The 20,872-nt window shown below is 34.8% G+C and overlaps 1 protein-coding gene across 7 annotated transcripts in view; it reads right to left on the bottom strand.

The window, feature by feature from the left end:
- Nucleotides 1-1,056: 1,056 nt before the first annotated feature.
- MECOM (MDS1 and EVI1 complex locus) overlaps nt 1,057-20,872 on the bottom strand; it is a 222,172-nt gene continuing 202,356 nt past the window's right edge. For all 7 annotated transcript variants that reach the window (XM_081329179.1, XM_081329178.1, XM_081329181.1 and 4 more), the window contains 7 exons: nt 16,562-16,728; nt 13,737-13,814; nt 11,384-11,553; nt 10,148-10,277; nt 6,095-6,331; nt 5,031-5,217; nt 1,057-3,588 (listed from right to left, as the gene is read on the bottom strand). In XM_081329179.1, coding sequence (XP_081185305.1) covers nt 3,466-3,588; nt 5,031-5,217; nt 6,095-6,331; nt 10,148-10,277; nt 11,384-11,553; nt 13,737-13,814; nt 16,562-16,728 — 1,092 coding nt within the window. In that variant the 3' untranslated portion in view covers nt 1,057-3,465. The remainder of the gene's footprint in view (nt 3,589-5,030; nt 5,218-6,094; nt 6,332-10,147; nt 10,278-11,383; nt 11,554-13,736; nt 13,815-16,561; nt 16,729-20,872) is intronic.

Genomic DNA, 20,872 nt, shown 5'->3' with positions numbered 1-20,872 from the left:
AGAGAGAGAAAGAGAGAGAAAACAAAGCTTTTCCGGTTTGGCTATTCTTTTGGTCAGACTAGGCTAAGGGTATATTCTTCTAAGGTGAATAGAATACCTAGCAGACTTCTGTTTTAATCCCTTCTCCTCTTTGAGTGGAACTATGATTAATATTTTATTTAATTTATTTATTTATTATTTTATTTTATTTTATTTTGTTTTATTATTTTGTTTTATTTTATATTTCATTTTATATTTTATTTTATTTCATATTTTATTTTATTTATATTTTATTTTATTTCATTTTTTATTTCATTTTATTATTTATATTTTATTTTATCTATTTTATTTTACTTTATTATTTTATTTTATTTTATTTTATTTTATTTTATTTTTATTTTATTTTATTATTGTTTTATTTTATTTTATTATATTATTTATATTTTATTTTATTTATATTATTATTTATTTATTATTTTATTTTTAAATTTTTACTGGTTTCCCATCTTACCATAAAGTAAATCTGGGTGGCTTTCAGACATAAAAAAAATACATTAAATCTACATTAAAACTTGAATAAATTAAAACCAAAGATTAAAATCGAAGACATATGGGGAGGCTGGAGCGGAATGGGAGGAGGTGGGATCTGTTGTTACTCAATCAACCACCTCCACTACTTGTTGTTCTCCATTAAGACTTCATATTTAGAGTTTGTTTTTTTTATGCTGCATAAAGTCACTCTCCCCACACACCCCAATGAGAAACTGCAACTAAATCAGCGTTGCTGTCAATGTTTCCACAATCCGTTCTACTGAGATAATAAATGCCAAAGACATTTTGATCTGTTCTAGCAAATAATTAATCAAAGAAAATGTGAAAGGAAGGAAAGAAACAAGGGATAATTAGAAGTGTTTCACTCACCTCTACTTCATGCAGGGATAAATGATTGTGCAAATAAATGGGCATTCTTTTGGATAAACATAAAGGTTTAATGTTCAGAATGCACTAAAAGCAAAGGGTGGCTGGTCAGAGGCAGCTTGGTGAAAATATCTTGTTGGCATATAAATTGCCAGATGATTTCTGGCAACAACAATAAATTCCAAATATACTGGATTTCTAGTGATGGTGAAATGTCCAGTTCATGCATCTGAACGTTATCAATGGGGAATGGCAGCAAATGATTCCAGTCTCCTGTACACAATGAAGCATCCAGAACAAAACATTTTGTCAAGACGACAGAATAGATACCATGCAACAACACGAGTATTAAAAAGCAGGGTTTTAAGCACTGTTTTACCCTTCACCTCCCAAATTCTGCATTTGTACAGTTCCGTCAGGTGCAAAAGATCAGGTCCACAAATGAAGGTCCAATTAAACTGATTTACATGCCCAGAAATATTCACAACTCAGTGGTTAGAGAATACATATTCTGGTAGAGAGAAGTTTCCCAAATACGAGCTTCTGCATGAATCTGAAAGCTCGAAAGACTAAACTTCTTGTCCCAGTGACTGACCCAGACTGGATCCTGCAATGTTATCCTGGGACACATCTATTTGATTTCATTCATCAACAGTTAGCACTTGCTTGGAATTAGATAAGGGTCAATAGAATTCAAGGGAGGTTGGACTTCACTCACTTGTGGCTATGTAGGGATTCTAGGCAGAACCCTTTAACTCTGCCCCCAAGTTCTGCCACACCTTGTACAGGTTCATCTCACTGATGGCTTTAGAGTTGATAAATGTGAAGTTCTTTATGGCTAACAAAGGACCTATCCAAGGAAAAATATTATTGACAGGTCCAAGCTCAATAGATACACCATTCTAAATAGAGGAAAAAGGAGGCCATGAAAACAATGCCCTCATTTCTATAATCCTTTATTTTTATTTTTTTTAAAATTTGATCCTCCCATAATAATGTACTGAAATGCATAACAGTTACATTATACAAAGCATTTAAGGAAAGTACCTTGACTTGCTGGTTATTTCAAAATGAGATAATAAACAAAAGGAAAGTAAAATCTGGCCCCTTACCAAAAAAGGTAAAATACAGCCCCCAGCCCACCCCTGTCCCGAAAATAACAGAATACAGTTAATCATTTATTTATTGGTTTTTTTTCCTTTTTTAAACATAAGTTTGGAACACTTCATTTTACAAATAGGATTAACATGAACATAACATCACATAGCTCGCAGACAACCAGCATAAAATATTGGGTACAATTTTCTTTTTCTTTACCAGAAGAATCATGCTTTCATGAAGAAGAAAAAAAAATTAGAATGCTTTATACATTTGAATCATTTCGCTTTATTACAAAAAAAAAATCTCTAAATTGCCTCTATTCATTAATTTCAGTAAAATGGAAAAAAAAGATAGTAAAAGAGGAATGTAAGACTTTTTTTTTCCAAACACAGTTTGCACGCCGATATATGCAGATCAGTTTGCCTCCTTTTTCTTTTGAAGTTCATGGTGCCCAGAAAAAATGATATTGAGGGGTTTGGGGGTATAAAACCAGACCAGTGCTATTCATTTCGCATCAACAGTGCTACATTTAGCAAGAGTGCTTTTCTACTTATTCCACAAACAATAGTTTGCCAACAAATAAATACATGGTACAAGCAACATCAAAAAAGGAGAAGGGGGAGGAAGAAGAAATAAATCAAAAGCAAAAAATAAACTTGAACAAGAGGAAAACAAGCAATGACGTGATTGTCTAAAATTAAAAATGCCTTTACAATAATAGGGAAGCATTCATTGAATTATAGTGGTATGTTTGATGACCATGGTCCATCATAAGATGCTGAAAGATTCACTTCTTAGGATTACTGAATATCCAGATTTGTGGGGTGTGTTTTTTACAATATACATAGATGTCTTACATTATCATCTCCTGTGATTCTCTATATTCAATTCATTTTTATAGTGTAATTCAGAAGGCAAAATTAAAGAGAGGACAAGATATTGCCGCTAAGTTCTAGGTTAATGGCTGGCATACAAAGGCTTTGTCTTCCTTTGTGGCTTGAAATGCACGAAACAAAAATGAGGTGGACTGTATAGAAAAGCCCGTCTCTGACTGCTCTATAAGAAAACAGAACAATCCCTTTCCCCCAATGAATGAAACAATTTGTGTAGTTGAGTGAAGTGCTCATGAATATGAATCTTAACCCCTAAGTCCCTCCCCAAACAGGTGGAGTGGAAGACACATATTTTCTATCAAGGTCTATTTGATCCATCTTTTCTGAATGTCGCATTGATCCTCAAAATGTCAGCAGCTGCCTTCACTGTGCAAAACAAAATATTGAGAATAAATAGTTTTTTTTCTTCTTCTTCTTCTTTTAAATCATTGAGTTTAAGGTCACCTGACTTTAAACGTGACCTGTCAGATTTCTAAGGCATTCTGCTCTGCAGTCTTTTTAGTCATTAGTCTTCTAGCAAAGAGCCTTGTTGCTAGTTCGGACTTAGTCCCAATCCAGTTAACGATTGACAATGTCATACGTGACTAATGGATTGGATGGCACCAGATTCCGCAGCAGCTCTAGCCATACTGTGCCACATGTTGGACGAAGAGTGTAGAGAGTCCTTGTCGGAGAGTGAAAGCATCATAGCGTAAGCCTAGATGAACAGAAATGAGAAAACAATTCTAAAAAATAATAATAATAGTGTGTAAAGCCACAATTTTCTCATTAATAACAACCTAATTCAAATCGATCTTTATTCTGTCATAGACAAGCAAATAAAACACAAGAATTACTGTTAACACTATAGTACCACAGTACTTGGCTGTAATCAATGAAATATGATCAGCTTGATATGACAATAACAGCTTGAGATAAAACAAATTGGAATGATTACAATATTTAGTGAAGAATGGAAATAATAATTCTTGGTGAGTATTGAGAGAACAGTACAGAATAATATGTTCCATCAATTCAATTATTCCTCCACTGCATTGACACAATCTCTATTTGAAGAGGATTTTTGTTTTGGTATTTTCTTTCAGTAACATCTGTTGTCAGGACATTGAAACTGACTGAAGAAAAGGCCCTTATAATTTTGGATTGTTATGTGACTGAGATATCTAGCTGATTGAAGAAGATGTGCAGAGTGGCTCAAGAAGGAGTTTTGGGGTAGCAATTCACTTTTATGATCATGCTTGATGACTATTTGGGAAAGGGTCTTGATTATGTATCACACATCATTTTCTTATTAGGGCTTACTGAAGAGAGCTTTGGCAAGTGCTACACATTTTTAAATTTGCTAGCTGTAAGCCGGTTTGCACCGGTTCAGAAGAACCGGTAGCTAAATTTACCTAAATTCGGAGAACCGGCTGGCTTCTGGAGGTCCAGTCTAGGCCTCAGAGGCCTCCCAGGCCTAGAACAGCCCACTGGAAGTGCATGGATACCACTTCTGGAAGTCCATTCTAGGCATTGGAGGCCTGGAGGAGAATGGCCCACTAGAAGTGCGTTGATGACAATTCCAGAAGTCTGTTCTAGGCATCGGAGGCCTGGAGGTGGCTTCCCAGGCCTAGAACAGCCCACTGGAAGTGCATGATGCCACTTCCAGAAGTCTGTTCTAGGCATCGGAGGCCCAGACCTGCAACACATATAGAATCGGTTGATCCCACCACTGGATACATAGAAAAGGTGAAACGAACACTGGATCTAACTTTCCATGGAATCTAAGCATTTCAGTTCATGGAATAGGAACAAAGTCTCAATTTACTTCCTAGAAGTAACAATTAAGTATTACAATAGGACAGTTTAAAAACTATGACTAAAATGTTTTCACACTGTATGGTTTAGCAAACATCAGAATTAATGCTGAAGCCAAACTGGCGATATATTTTTTTTCCTGCAGGAGAGAGGGCCAAGGAAAGAACCCTTTATTCCCACAAGTGTCCCTAAGCAGTTGACTTTGGAGACGGATAAAATACTTGGCTGTTTATTATCATACAGTCCTTATTCTCAGTCTGAATGTTTTGATTTCATCTGCATTAGGCTGCTAATTGCATTTACTTAGTTGTTCATCTTTTGCATTTCCCAAAGGACGTTTACCTGGGATTTGGACTTGCGATGCAATGGCTGTTTTAAGTCTTCTGGCAAATGAGAGGTGGTGAATGCTGCCAATTCGGTTTCATTGAACTGGTTTTCTTCTAATTTCCTCACTTTGAGACTATCGGTGAAGTGCCTTATATGGTCCAAAGCAGAAAGTCCAGTTTTATTAAATTCATCTTCCTTATACCTATAAAAAGACATTAAGATGAGACATATAAATATATATATACTTTGAAACATTTTGTCTAATTCTTCCTGATACTAGTAGTAGATCTAGGCGAAAGTCAATGATCGTATTCATCATAGGTTTAAACATATCACTGATTTCAATAAAATTAAATATAAGTACTTTTCTCTGGAACACACTCACTTCTTGGAACATTCTTTTGTTATGTACAGTACAGGATCTGTATTCTAAGCCTATGTGCAAATTGACAAAATAATTAGTCATCCTCATATAGGTTCATAGCTAACAATGCAAGTCAGTGTTTGTCTACTCAAGACTAAGACCCGTTCGTATTAAAAATGTATTTTAAAACACTGTTTCTTTAGATTTCCACAGTCTCTCCATGAAAACCCTTATACTCCCTTTTCCAGTTAATTTCCCACTGTAACACTGCACATTGTTGACTTGATTCACTGAGTGAAAATGATTTTTTTATATATTGCCATATATTACAGGCTACCTTTTGGACAAAGTGTTTGAAAGACAGGGAATAATAAGAAAAGAATGTTGCATTGTAGGCTCCTTGGTGCTCTCTTGGTTGTTTTCTTGCAGAGGTTTCATTACCAAACTAAGTAACATCAGTTACTTGAACCCACAGTTCAACCCTGAACTAATATTCCCTTTTATTGGTAAAATATTGTATATACAGCATATTGACGCATATCTCAGCACTTCATAATGTTACATGGCACAAGAATGATTAGTCACTGAAGAAACTGAACATTTTATTTTCACCTACATGCAATAATACTCAGGTACTTTCTAGGTACTTCTGGGTCCCACCCATCCTCACCCTGCTGCTGCCACATTTGACTCTATCATCGAGGTAAGTACCTACCTGTCAGGAGAAGATTTGCAATTTATTTCCAATGCATTTGCTTCTTCAAAGTCACCCTCTGTGGGATCTTCACATATGCTGCTTGTTGCAAGTTCTTTAACTGATTTCCCTGTTGTTTCACTTTCTTCATCTTCCTCATCCATCATTACTTCATCTTCTGCTTCTTCATCTTCCAACAGGTCTGAATTCTGGCTTACTACTGGGGTCTTTTCATCCTTAAAGTGACTTCCATTCATTCTTTCAAAAAGAAAGAATGAACAGTCAATACAAAATGAACTATAGGGAGTTTTTAAATATAAAATCTTTGTTCTATACAATTGTTTTGCAGAAGTAATAAGTCTGCTACAATTAAAATCCACACTATTCAACCTCATTCATTAAGGTGTCAGCATTTCGTTGAAATTTAATTCATATCTGAATTGACAATTGTGAAATTAATATTGAAGAAAATTAGATTAGATTTAGATATTAGATTAATAGACTATTTTTTAGATTACTATATCCTTCAAATTAGAATTTCTATCACATTCAACATTAACTAAAGGGAGAAATTATTCATTTCATCTCCTATCTGATACTGCACTGTTTCTCACAGAAAGATGTTCAAAACAATTTATGCAGATTGCTGAACAAGAATAGTGTCAAAAGAATATAATTATGTTCTATTTGGTGAGCCATGAAATAGCTATGAATTATCAGTGCTTTAATGGCTTCAAGGAAGGGTAGACATTTTTGTGAAAGGCTGAAATTAAATTAGTGGGAGAAACTGAGATTTGGGTGGGAGTATCCTTGATTTTAACTGTGATATCCCTAATTTAGGTTTTCTATTTGCTTTCCACCTGAAATAGCAGGAACAATGTCAGCATTGTAGAGGGCCACAAAAGTGAATTACTTTAGAAGAATAGTAAAATTTGATTTTTTTCACTAATGGCAATATTATACATTATAATATTACTACTATAACCTCATTTATATTTGTATGAAGGACTTCTAACGTAAAACCTTGCCATACAGAAATTAGCAATGTCCATTGTGTTGGGACAGTGAAGTACATTTTAAATATTTTGACATTAAAATAGAATCTATCATCTTAAGCACATTATATTACAAAATGGATTGGAGAAATAATCACACGAATTGTTGACATTGTTTAATATTACACCGTAAGAATTTAATTATTTAGTTGCACGAATAATTCTCTGTTGTTTTCCTCAGAGATAGACTCTGATTAGCCTTACTTCATTTTAACTTAAATATGTAAATAAACAGTCAATCAGAAGTCTTCAGGCCTACCCAACCTATTCCCTAGAACCAAATTCTTATTTTGAAATGTAAAAAGAATGTTATGTCTCCTGTAACTATGTTTGGTTTTCACTATAACTAATCTATCTGGCAAAAGAGAATGAAATCACATAAAAAGTTATCTCATTATTGTCAAAATCATGTAGCCCTGCCCACAATTAAGTTTAGAAACTTTTAGAAAGTTTGTATCTTCATGGCTATTCCTTAATTTATAGCATAGAAAAAAATAGTCAGAAATTAACCAATAACCAGTAATAATACAGAAGCTGCAAAGCATATAGAAATCATGATGGAAAGATCATCAAGAACTGCTCATCTTTATAGCAGAGAATATTCTTGGCATGATTTACCAAAGTGGCCTGCTTAGTATGTTTTGGGTAATCATAAGAATTATGAGTCATAAATCAGGGATTGCCAGACAGCAAATTTCAACAGTTGGAGAGTATTTGTTGTGAAAAGTACATGGATTTAAATCAAACTAATAAAAACCATATGATTAAAAAAAAGGCAGATTTACTAATTACATTTTTATATGCCCTAATTCCCCAAGAATGAAATATCTTTTGCATACAATCTAAAAATGATACATTTTAAAAGAAAACACTGAAAGATCCACTGTTTTCTTCTTGTAGAATCTTCCAAAATAATGATATCTTGAAACCAGATGTGAAAGCATACTAAAACATGGCCATGATGTGAGAACAAAATTTCAATATGCATGTAATGTACAAAGAGTGGTCTTCATCAATGTAGGCCTATTAGTTTTGATCCCAGAATTAAAATAATTAAGAAACATGAAATAGGATTGATAACATACAGTAGCTACTTTTGCAGTGATAACTATACAGATATAGTCACACTCATTTATTAAAGATAAATATTTTTACAGAAATTTAACCAATTAGATCAAAAATTTTAGTAGCCAAGGGTCACATCTGACCACCAAATGATTAGCTGTGAATCAGTCTAAAAAATAAACAAGGTCAGAGCAAAGATAAAGATGGTGCCGAGACAAAACTGAACTATGAAATATGATACCAATTAAATTTAACCAAATATATTTAATCAAACATAGTTAAAGTTCCCCTTCTGCCCCTTTAAAATGTACAAATTTCACAGAATTTCTAAAAAAATATCCTGAAAGCTATTTGGGAAGTCAAGACCATATCCTCATAATCTCAGTTGCACTTCTCTGAATACATACCTGTATGAAAGATTACTTTGCTTACATTGTGATCATATGGTTACAAATCTAAAGTAAGTATGGTGAAAAGCTTCCTAGATTGTTTTATAATGCGGTAAGGAATTAATATAGTACTTAGCATACGTGGTTGATACATTCTTTAGAAAGGTTACTACTAGGGAGAACTGGGGTATATATTCTCATTTGTGTGAAATAATTATTCATTACTGATGTGTTGCCTTCAGAGTTGTGGGTGATCTGTCACTGGAGGCTTTTAAGAAGAGACTGGACAGCCACTTGTCAGAAATGGTATATGGCCTCCTGCTTGAGCAGGGGGTTGGACTAGATGACCTACAAGGTCTCTTCCAACTCTGTTATTCTGTATTCTGTTCTCAGAACATAAGGCAGCCACCAATACTTCAACTTGACAATCATATTTCATGAGGCTGTTCTAATTTTCTGTTTTTCTAGGTAATAAAGCACCTTATTAAAGATGTATTGTCTTCTGCAGCAATGTTTCTAGAGATCCTGAGGTAGGTATTGTAAAGAATACTAGCTGTGAAAAGAGAACTACAGTATTTTAACCTATCATTTCATAAGATCTGCAGTTGATGAAATTTTGTAGGGCAACTTTGTGGTCCACTCTACATGTTACAAAAATATCTCCCTACTTTATATACAAGCCAAAACAATTTCTAATTCCTGGCTCTGATGTGCAAAACTGAAAATATGATAGAATCTGATAGATTCTGATAGATCTGATAGAAATTTCAGAAAAGCTAAGCCAGGGGTATTTAAACTCGGTATTTAAACTTTTATGACTCGTGGACTTCAACTCCCAGAATTAGTCAGCCAGGCACACTGGCTGAGGAATTCTGGGAGTTGAAGTCCATGAGTCATGAAAGGGCTGAGACTGAAGACCCCTTGGCTAAGCAATATGCATGGAAGCCCATTAAACAGACAAATATTGCAAAGACATTATTGATTTTAGTCCCAGTTCTGATTTTGGGGAAAAACTTTAATCTTCTCTCATATTAAGCTAGTTTGAAATTTAAACAGCTGAAAGTTGTTGATATATTTGGACTCTTCTTGCCAGAATACCAGATTCTGATTTGGAATTTAACAGTTTTGTTATGCTAATATCATTACATTTTACTTTGATAAACATCAAACAGATCCAAACTTATATTCAAGTTGTATATTAGCAATGTCACATCAGAATATATTGCTTTGACTACATAGAAAATACAACAAAAGAACAAAAAGTTTAAATTAATTTGTTCTACATGTTTATAACTGTAAAAGAAAGGTTGATGAAATCTTTTGAATAACACAAACTTAGTTTTTAGAGTTCAAGTTTATAATGGAAGAACAATAATGTATGGCTTATATTTAATAGGCACATTCTATTTATAAAGTTTGTATAATCAGCCCAATGAAACTATGTCTGGTATTTCAGCATCTTTAACGTGAATCTTTGCCCAATTGTTTTAAAAAATGAGCTTGAAGACACAGACCGAAAAAGACTGCCATTGATTGAGTCCAGCAATAGAAAAAGGACATCTTACCTTTCCTCAGAATTATTGTGATTGCTATTCCCAATGAAATTCCGAATTTCTGTAAAGTATGAGTCTTCTTTATCATCTAAGATAGCCCCTGTGCTTTCAAGTTCAGAGTGAGGTGAAGATGTAGCAGTACCTTTACAAAAAAAGCAAATATATATGAATAAAAATTATTTTTGAGGAGAAGAAAGATGCATAATTCTTGTAAGCTTGAAAGGGTTGTACTTCAAGAGTTAGCAGTGCCAGCAAATCTGGAAGTTTTATGGGTTGACACGCATGTTTTGTTTCTTAATCCTAAAAAAAACCACCCACCCATCCAACATGCAGGAGAAAAAAATTCTTCAGCCCCATTCACTTTGGAAGAATTCTGGGATCCATAAAATGGATGATAACATCTTTAACATACATATATTAGTCCTTGTTTGACTGTCAAATCCTGTTAGGGACAGCTCACATACTAACAGCATAATACCCAAATTTTACTGAAGTTTTTAGACATCACTTAAGTGTATACTTATAACTGTGAATTTGCGTTCAAATTCCTTCCTCTAAAAAAAGTTCCATGCCTATTTAATAATACACAAATGACTTGACTGTGTTGGGGACATCTACCCATTGGTACTTATTCTTGTGCATAAAAATCTACATAGTTGATAAGTAAAAAAAAGAGAGAGACAGATTGTCAGGCTATTAGTTCTTACTAGGAAGAAATTCTAGGATAGGTTTTGGAGCTGTACCCAAAGCTTTTGGGTGCCACGTATAAATTCAATCTTAGGTTTTACCTTTTTTATTCAGTTATTAAATTTGTCTGCCACCCATATCACTGTTAAACAACTCTGGATGGCTTATAACAGTATAAAAATATAACATAAAACAATAAGAACAGTAAAAACATTAAAATATTCAACATTAACTGTTAAAAATTACATTAAAATTAACAAAGAACTAGATACAAAGGAACCAATATGTAACCAATATGTAAACATGGAGGAATTTTCCTAATCTACTAACCTTATTTAACTTTATAATGAAAATCTAAAGATTTAACATTTTTATATTGACTATGTAACAGTACGAGGGTGGAATTCTTTTTCCAGATTTTTTTTTAAAAACTGAAAATTATTGCAGTTATCTTGAGATGGATGAGTGGGTTCCAACATCATTAAAATGCTACTGGCAATCTCTTTGTAATCATGATCTTCAGTAAGACGTTTGGTATGAAAAGGGAAAATAGTTACATACCAGACATGTTGCCATTTTCATGTTTTTTGAGATGTCTGTCTAAGTTGGTTTGTTGGCCAAAGCACCTATCACATAAATGACATTTAAAGGGTTTCTCCTTGTTGTGGATATTCCGGACATGCCTCTGCAGATTAGATGATATGCTGAAAGACCTGTCACAGTATTTGCATCTGAAAATAAATATCAAATATGGAAGGATACATTATAATCCAGCAATACTCTATTGATATAAAAACAGAAGTTTTCAAAATATGTTATTTCCAGATACCCACAATGTTCAATTCCTTGACATGGTAATTCATCATTTTGCTTTATTCTGTAAGCCTTGGGTTGAAGTAGGTCTTATGAATGCAGTAATAGCACCTGAACTCCAAATAGTTTGAATATTTTATCCTGCTGGAACCTACTCCCATCAGAAAGGGCAATGCTGGACAAATGTACTTCTTTTCTTTCATACCAATAAAAGTAACAGCCCAGCTAGATCAAGCAAAGACCTATCTTATGAAAGCATTTTCTTTCTCAAGTGGCCAGCCAGATGTCCCTGCAGTGCTCACATATAGAAGATGCCTGACCATAGCAAAGGCAGTTATTGAGTCTTCAAGACTAATGAGCCTTGAAGGATCCATCTCCTATGAATTTATCCAATCCCTTTTCTTTAAAAGCCATTCAAGTTAATAGACAGATGGTTGTGATAATGAATTCCACAGGCTAATTTTGTGTGGTGAAGAGCTGCTTGTTGTTGTTGTTGTTGTTCTACAGGAAAGGCTTTATTGGATGACACAAAACAAAGTTTTGAAAAAGAGAGAGGAAAAAAATCTTTTTTCGCACCCATCCATTTTTTAATGTTCTGCTGTTCCCAAATTGGCCTGTAATCAATTTGTGGGATATTATACCCAGATCCCACAACTCATGAAGCTTTGCCGGAAATATTTCCAATAGCAAATAAAGTCTCTTCAACTCTCCCTTTTTAAACACATATACACATGTGTAGAAAGTGCATAAAAATGTTTTTCAGTTTAACTTAAATGAAGAAGTATAGTGCTTCAGCTTTAAAAATGTATAACTTACAGAATAATATATTTCCACTGTATATGTTAAAAAGTATGGTACAAAGGCTTTGAATGAAGAAAGATAAGATTTTTGTTTCATGCCATTGTCAATATGATAAAGTTAAACACATTGAGAAGAAAACCTGAAACTTCTAAGACTTGAATTAAGGAGGCATGGCACTCTTCTCCCCATTCAATGTTATATGGTATGAAAAAAATCTCCCGTTGAAGAATTAGCTTTTTTCAAAGTTCTAATCCTGGAGGAAATACAATTATCTCCCCAAATGCAGAAATAAACAATCCAAATCTTTAATATCTTGCCAAAATGAGTAGTTTAGTCTATCTCTTGGGTACTAGAGGCATCAATTTTCATATTCTGCAGTGATTTGAAATCCCCAAAGTCTTTACTGCATTGCTCTTTAAGCCATTACTAAGACATACTATAACTATTCCAAATTGTTTAGCTGGCACCTGGCCAAAGGTCTGCGTCAACATCATCCTCTCCCTTCTCCAATCGTCTATTGTTCCTGTACTTCAAAACATCTCTGTTACTTTGTGCGTTAAGTCAATTATTGAGGGAAGAAATTATGCATTACATGGCTAATTGTTTCTGGCTGTTAGGCAGTAGAAGCGCATAACAGATTTTAAAACATTATTTAAAACATGAATTAAATTACATGAAAGATGACTTCTCAAATAAATTCAGGACTAAGGAAAATCAACGAATCTGCTTTTTATAAGGCAAAACATATACCAATATATTTTGTTCTCTTAGGACTGGGGTGAATTCCTTCCCATTCAAGTCATGAAGTAGAATTTCAGTACAATTAAAAAATAATAATCCCATTTTAATAGATGAATAGTATCCATGTGTCTTATTTCCATGAGGTCTCCTGGTTAAGCCCAATGGAGGTTGATAGAATTTACCAGCAGAAAAGTTGTTTAAAAGAGAAAGGTGTGATGCTACACAATAAACAACAATAGGAACTATTTTTGGAAAGCTTGTTGGCAGTCCTGCTGTTTGATGAGACTAATATTCCATAAAATTTTGATGAATGCCTTGGAATCTACATATTAATTACAATATATTGCAAATTATATTTAATGGAGCACATTCCAAAACTTTGATTTAAAATAAGTAAATAAAATTTGATTTACTACTTGACTGGTAGTGAGTTTTTGTGGTCAAAGGCTAAAGAAGCAACTAATATAGAATACTGATAATAATCTTTCACAAATAAAAGACACATGGTTATTTCTGTCCCCACACCTGTCAGATGTACACCAATTCATTTATCTCGTACCTGTATGGCTGTTCTCCAGTGTGTGTCCTCAGATGACGAGTTAGGTTTGCAGATCTTGGAAAAATCTTGCCACAGTATCTATTATTGGAAAGTAGTTAATAATAATTTATTTTACATTATATAAAGAAATTGCTGGTTTAGCTATTATTTCAAACCAATCTTGAAGGGAAACATTTCTAAGATATTTTAATATTTCTGAAAACAGATATGATAAATAAATTATATTTTAAAAATTTACGGATTGAAGTGGCAATTTACCAAAGTATATGTGCACAATATTTGAGAAACAAGTGTTCAATTTAATAGTCACTTTATTAAAAGAAATAAATATATTTTAAGGGGCTCAGAATTTGAGTTGATGGAAAGATACCTCATATTGTTTGCTATATTCAATGTGTTATTATTGAAGTATCACTATATTATTGAGACTCGGTCTTTTAAGATTCTCTAAAGATATACTATGAAAGAAGGTGACATATTTAGGAATCTGCTATGCAGATTTTAAAAAATAAAAATAATAGAAGTAGAACTTTCTAATAGCAGTAGCATATTATTTTAGAAAAACATCTAATATTTATGAAAATGAAATACTAAAGACAAGTGAATTTCACTTTCTGACCAGGCAAAGCTAATCTGGGATAATGCCATATTGCCAAATCCATTATCTTTATTATGAATATGTCTCTACATGAAAAAGTTGATGCTACAAAAAGTGACATGAATTGTGACTTAGAGATTTTCTTGCATAGAAAACATTAGCTGTACACAATGTGAAATGGACAAGATAATGTCATGTTGTGCCCTATCTCCATTGCCTCAGATAACCTTCAGACACTCATTCCTGTCATTATTTAATTCCTCCTTCTGCTTGCTGCCAACAAGCTATCATTTATCTTTACCTTTATTGGATAATGTGTATTTTGGGATACAATTGTTATGTGTCATCCATTCTAAGCTATAGATTTGGTCTTCTTGGTCTGAGTCCCATAATCACCTCAATGAAAGGGATATGTGTGTGAGTGTACGCTAGGCAAACTAGTTAAAACTAGTTAAGTATTGGTGGGTTTATATGCAAGATCTCTGAGAATTTCATTCTGATTTCTTGAAACTTTTTTCTAGATTTCCGTAAAGAATCATACAGGAGGAAACAAAATAACAACCTAATTCCTTTTCCATAACATTTTTCATACCAGAGAGGAAGCATATATTGTATATATTTGCAGATAAGCTGAGAATTATAGTTAACAAAATACACTCCCACCAATTGAGTTTGACTTATCCAAAAATTAGTTTATCCACTATTCCCTTAAAACAGGGTGTCAAACTGCCGGCCCGCGGGCCAGACACGTCAAGAGGAAACCGTGCCTACCCCATTGCTGGCAATGGGGAAAAAGTTCCGATACGTCACGTGATGTCATGTGACATCATGTCTGCCTTAAAGTATCCATATATTCCATACTTAAACTCATCTGGGGAAAGATCAGTATTTGGAAAGGTTGATCAGTGCAGGATAAATAAAATGCAAAATTAGGATACAACAGTGAATTCATGGACTTTGCAGATGGATTTGTATAAATTTGTCAAGTATGAGAATGGCAATCATATTTGTGGTAACTTAAATGACTGCAGTGTCTTTATACTTATTTTAATGGAATCAGAAATGTAATGTCCTTTTCACTGCTACCACAGCAGTGAACTTAATTCAGTTGCCAACTCTTTAATATATTTCATTTATGAATACATGATTCTCATCAAAAGTATTTTCTGCTAACTTTGCTTTCATTATTCCATACAAACTACGAGCCATAATGTTGAATAGGCCAAATTCAATGCTGGCTGAGACACACTGGGTGAGATGAGAAGCCATATACATTTAACAAACAAACAAACACACAAACACATTTCATGGGGCCAAATTATAAAAGTAAATCAATTCAGACATGTAAAATCTTTCTCTCTTTCTGTAACAGTGGCACATCTCTGAAAAAAATATACATGTAACATTCATTGTTCTTTTTTGAAAAATTGTGTCTTTAATGGTTATATACAGCTGTTTCCATCTATTAAAAAATATCCAAACTCTTAAAATTGTTCCAGACAGGGTGAGTGGAAACTTGGTAACTTGTCAAGAGCATTACTGGATTATTTATTCCTTAAATTCTGACCAATTTTGAAATTAAAATTTGCACTATAATGAGCTGTGAAACTCATGAAATTTAGAGGTCAAGAAAAAGACTCCTTTTTAAGTTAGCAAATAGTTTTCCACTTAGGGCCTAAGAGACTGCAGATATCTGTGTGCTTGATCCAACTCTGAGACAAAACTCCCATTGATTTCTTTAAGAAGATGTATGTGGATTTGAGCTAAAGATTTGCAGTGACAACTTTGGTTTTTTCTCACATCTCCTAATCATTCACAGATCTTATGAACTTTTCGTTCTTACATTATCAAAGGAAAAAAAACAAGAGGAAAACAGTCTTGCAATTCATGATCAGGAAAAAAAAATATGATGAGGGAAAAGATCACACATTAATATAAAGGTGACGAGGAAATTTTGGAACCCGCTTATGTATGAAATGTTTTAGCCTCATTTATCAAGCTCACAGTAATGTAGGACAAAATTCCTCCTATAATTGCAAACAAACACAAAATCAAGCCCTGTGCCCATATCTTGCTGAAGAAAGAGCCCTTTTAAAATGCCAGTGACCCACCCTCATCCCTATGAATCATCTAGTTTTGAGTAATTTCTGAAGTATAGACTGCTGCTTGCAAAGGAAAGGAGACATTAGGGGAGAAAATGTTGGGGAAATTAGGAAGTAGAGCTTACCTGCAGGTGTAACGTTCCTTCCCCTTGCGCAGAAGATTCTCAGGCAAGGTATTGGGAGGGGCTCTGAAGTTGAACATGGAAGGAACAGACTGAATGAGGTCACCTGCGTCTGGTTTCAGGCTGCTGAAGCTTTCCAGCTTTTCGGCCATGTTTTCTATGGCGGACATCTGTAAAATGGAGAACATATGGTGAGTGTAAATTCTTAAGACATCCAACATAATACAGGAAAGTTAAAGATTACAGGTAGTCCTCGACTTACAAGCATTTGTTTAGTGGCTGAAGTTAAAACATCTCTGAAAAAAGTGACTAGTCCTCTCACTTAAGACCTTCGTGGCATAATAATAATAATAATAATAATAATAATAATAATAATAATAATAATAATAATAATAATAATAATAATAATAAGAAGAAGAAGAAGAAGAAGAAGAAGAAGAAGAAGAAGTAGTAGTAGTAGTAGTAGTAGTAGTAGTAGTAGTAGTAGTAGTAGTTGGAAGGGACCTTGGAGGTCATCTAGTCCAACCCCCTGCTCAGGCAGGAAACCCTATACCATTTCAGGCAAATGGCTGTTCAGTCTCTTCTTAAAAACTTCCAGTGTTGGAGCATTCACCACTTCTGGAGGCAGGTTGTTCCACTGGTTAATTGTTCTAACTGTCAGGAAGTTTCTCCTTAGTTCTAAGTTACTTCTTTCCTTGACTAGTTTCCATCCATTGCTTCTTGTCCTGCTTTCAGGTGCTTTGGAGAATAGCTTGACTCCCTCTTCTTTGTGATAGCCCCTGAGATATTGGAACACTGCTATCATGTCACCCCTCACCCTTCTCTTCGTTAAATTACACATACCCAATTCCAGCAACCGTTCCCTATATGTTTTAGCCTCCAGTCCCCCAATCATCTTTGTTGCTCTTCTCTGTACCCTTTCTAGAGTCTCAACATCTTTTTTACATCGTGGTGACCAAAACTGGATACAGAATTCTAGGTGTGGCCTTACCAAGGCATTGTAAACTGGTATTGGTACTTCACGTGATCTTGATTCTATCCCTCTGTTAATACAGCCTAGCACTGTGTTGGCTTTTTTGGCAGCTGCAGCACACTGCTGGCTCATATTGAAGTGATTGTCTACTAGGACTCCGAGATCCCTCTCACAGTTACTACTATTGAGCAAGGTACCACCTATGCTATACCTGTGCATTTGATTTTTCCTGCCTAAATGTAGAACCTTACTTTTTTCACCATTGAATTTCATTTTGTTAGATAGCACCCAGTGTTCGAATCTGTCCAGATCCTCCTGTATTTTAAGCCTATCTTCTGGAGTATTGGCTATTCCTGCCAGCTTGGTGTCGTCTGCAAATTTGATGAGTTCCCCATCTATCCCCTCATCCAAATCGTTGATGAAGATGTTGAAGAGCACTGGGCCCAGAACAGAGCCCTGGGGCACCCCACTACACACTTCCTTCCATGTAGATGCAGTTCCATTGAGGACCACACACTGAGTACAGCCTGTCAGCCAGCTATGAATCCATCTGGTGGTGATGCTATCTAACCCACATTTTTCTATTTTAACCCACATTTTTATATCATGGTTACATGATGAAAATTTAGGCAGTGGGCAACTGGTATGTATTTTCAACAGATGCAGCATTGCAAGGCCATAAAGTCACCATTTTTTACCTCCCAGCCGGCTTCTGATGAGCAAGTCAATGGGAGGAATCTGCATTCACTTAATGACTACATGATTCACTTTACCAAGCAGTGGTGGTGCAGTGGTTAGAATGCAGTATTGCAGGCTAATTCTGCAGACTGCCGACAGTTCAATCCTGACAAGCTCAAGGTTGACTCAGCCTTCCATCCTTCCAAGGTCAATAAAATGAGGACCCATATTCCTGGGGGCAATAGGCTAACTCTGTAAACCACTTAGAGAGGACTGTAAGGCACACTGAAGCAGTATGTAAGTCTAAGTGCTATTGCTATTAACAACCAAAGTGATTTATTTAACAATTGTGGCAAAAAAGGTAATAAAATTAGGTGCGATTAACAAGACTTAACAAGAATCTGGCTTAGAAATGTGAATTCTGGTCACAATTATGGTTATAAGTCGAGGACTACCCGTACTCCAGAGGCTTCATTTTTTTTAGAACAGCATATATTACTTAGATCTGTTGGAAATTAGCAACTGGATTTTACTGCCAGAAGAAAGTTAAGATTTCTATTTCAATGACAAGAAGTAATCTTATATTTCTTTCATGCATGTTTCTTTACTCTGATACAGGGAGTACTAGATCTGATACAACTAAATGGATCAGTATAAGTTTCATTAAATGAAATGAATAAGTTTCATTGAATGCAGTGCAACTTACTTCTTAGCAAGCCTGCACTGTATATCCCTAAAAAGAAAACTGCAGAGGAGAACCCAGACTGACCAATAAGAAAGAAGAAGGGAATATCAAGTGCTACCAGATGTGATCATCCCTAATGGAATGTTAAAAGGCACAATTATGCCCCACAGCATAATGTGATGGGGAAAAAAACCCCTCACACTGCTGGAAACAATTCTACATAAAGTAGCATTCCATTAAGTTAAGAATTAATGCATGTCATGATTCAAACTTCACAATTCATGTTAAATAGCCATAACATTTTCTTATGTGTTTTTTTAATCGCTGCTGTTCACCAAAACATTATTCAACTGCAATGAAGCTGTGAAATCACACCCCTTACTCGAAAGGATTGTTGAATTGGCCTCAGAGAGGGCTACATTCACAAAACTATGGGTGGCAAAGAGAAAATAAAAATGCCTCCTTGCAGGTCTGATTTGCTTTTCTCTTATACTGCATTCACAATGTTACTGAACATTTACAGAAAGTTATATGGAAAATGGGTTGCCTGGCTTATAGGTTCAAAATAAGATACAGTACAAAGCAATTAGGATAATTTGGATGGTGTTGCTCTTTTTCCTCCAAAATAAACACTGGGTTCATTTGTTGGATGACTATTCATGTTTCCTAGCACAAATGTTATTTCCCCCTCTTTTGCCTGTAGCCTATCTTCTCATTTCATGCTCAGATTTCCAACACCGAGTACAAATTGCAATGTACAGGGTACCACTGCCAATTTACCAAATGTCTTTCATCAAACATCATGCAAAAGGAAAAAAAAATTCTCAGAGGAAAGTCAAGATACATTTACTTGTCAGGAGACAAATGGGAAAGGAGAGGGAAGCAGTGAGGGCTCAAAGCTCTGGGGTTTGATTCATAATCACTCAGCTGCTAAAACATTCTCCAAGATGGAAGTGGACAGGGCATTTGTCAATATGAAAGGTTTTGATGGGTACTGATCGTAGGGCCAAGATACCTAACAATGAGGGTAGGTTGGGATAGGTGGTAATGCCATCTTAATAGAGCATGCTCATTATTGGCCCACAGAGTTTTGCATCCTCGTAGCATTTCTTTCACTCATTCCTATTTTTCTCTCCAGAATCAATTGCAGTTACATTTCTCACTGCATTTAAACCCTTCTAATTTTAGTGAGAAAATATTTTTGTCTTGATGGTAACCAGGAGCTGCAGAAGGGTAACTGCTTTTGGAGTAGGAAACCGTCTGGTTGGAAGAGGACATGCAACTAGAAGGATGAGAGATAAATAATGATATATATTTGAACCAGCTTCTGTACAATTATTTGTACAACTAGTCCTTGACTTAACAGCTATTTGTTTAGCAACTATTTGAAGTTACAGTGACACTGAAAAAAGTTACTTAGGACCAGTCTTCGCAATTATGAATGTTGCAGCATCCCCTGATCAAAATTTAGATGCTTAGCAACCAGCATGAATTCATGATGGTTAAACCATCAGGGGATTATATAATAGCCATTTGTGCCCTTTCCTGTCTGCTTCCAAGCAAAACCAATGGGGGAAGCCAAATTCACTTAATGACCATGTGTTTCACTTAACAACTTTTCTAGCTAAGTTAAATATAATGCAACCATCCTACAGCAGTCCAGCATAAAAGATGTTATGGAAAATGTTGGCCTCCATCATGGTGGAAGATAAAACAGGAATTGCTACATTATAGAAGAGAGAACTATCTGTTGTATTAGTAGTACAATGGAGAAGGCCAATGTACTCTTCCAAGTTCTCATCTTTTACATCTATGGAAAGAATACGAAATAGAGGTTCTCTATAGAGGGCAGAGAGAGATACCTATGGTAAGTGACATTCATTAAGGATCATTTAAAGTTTAAATATATGGTTTAACTATATTTAATTGAAGAGTCTGCAAGCAACAGAAAAAGAAATAATGGCAGTGAAAAAGGAAA

The sequence above is a fragment of the Vipera berus genome, assembly GCF_964194415.1.
Source record: "Vipera berus genome assembly, chromosome: 5".
NCBI classification, from domain to species: Eukaryota; Metazoa; Chordata; class Lepidosauria; order Squamata; family Viperidae; genus Vipera; species Vipera berus.
The sequence above is the reverse complement of the archived record's forward strand: the minus strand, read 5'-3'. Positions and strand labels throughout refer to the sequence as shown.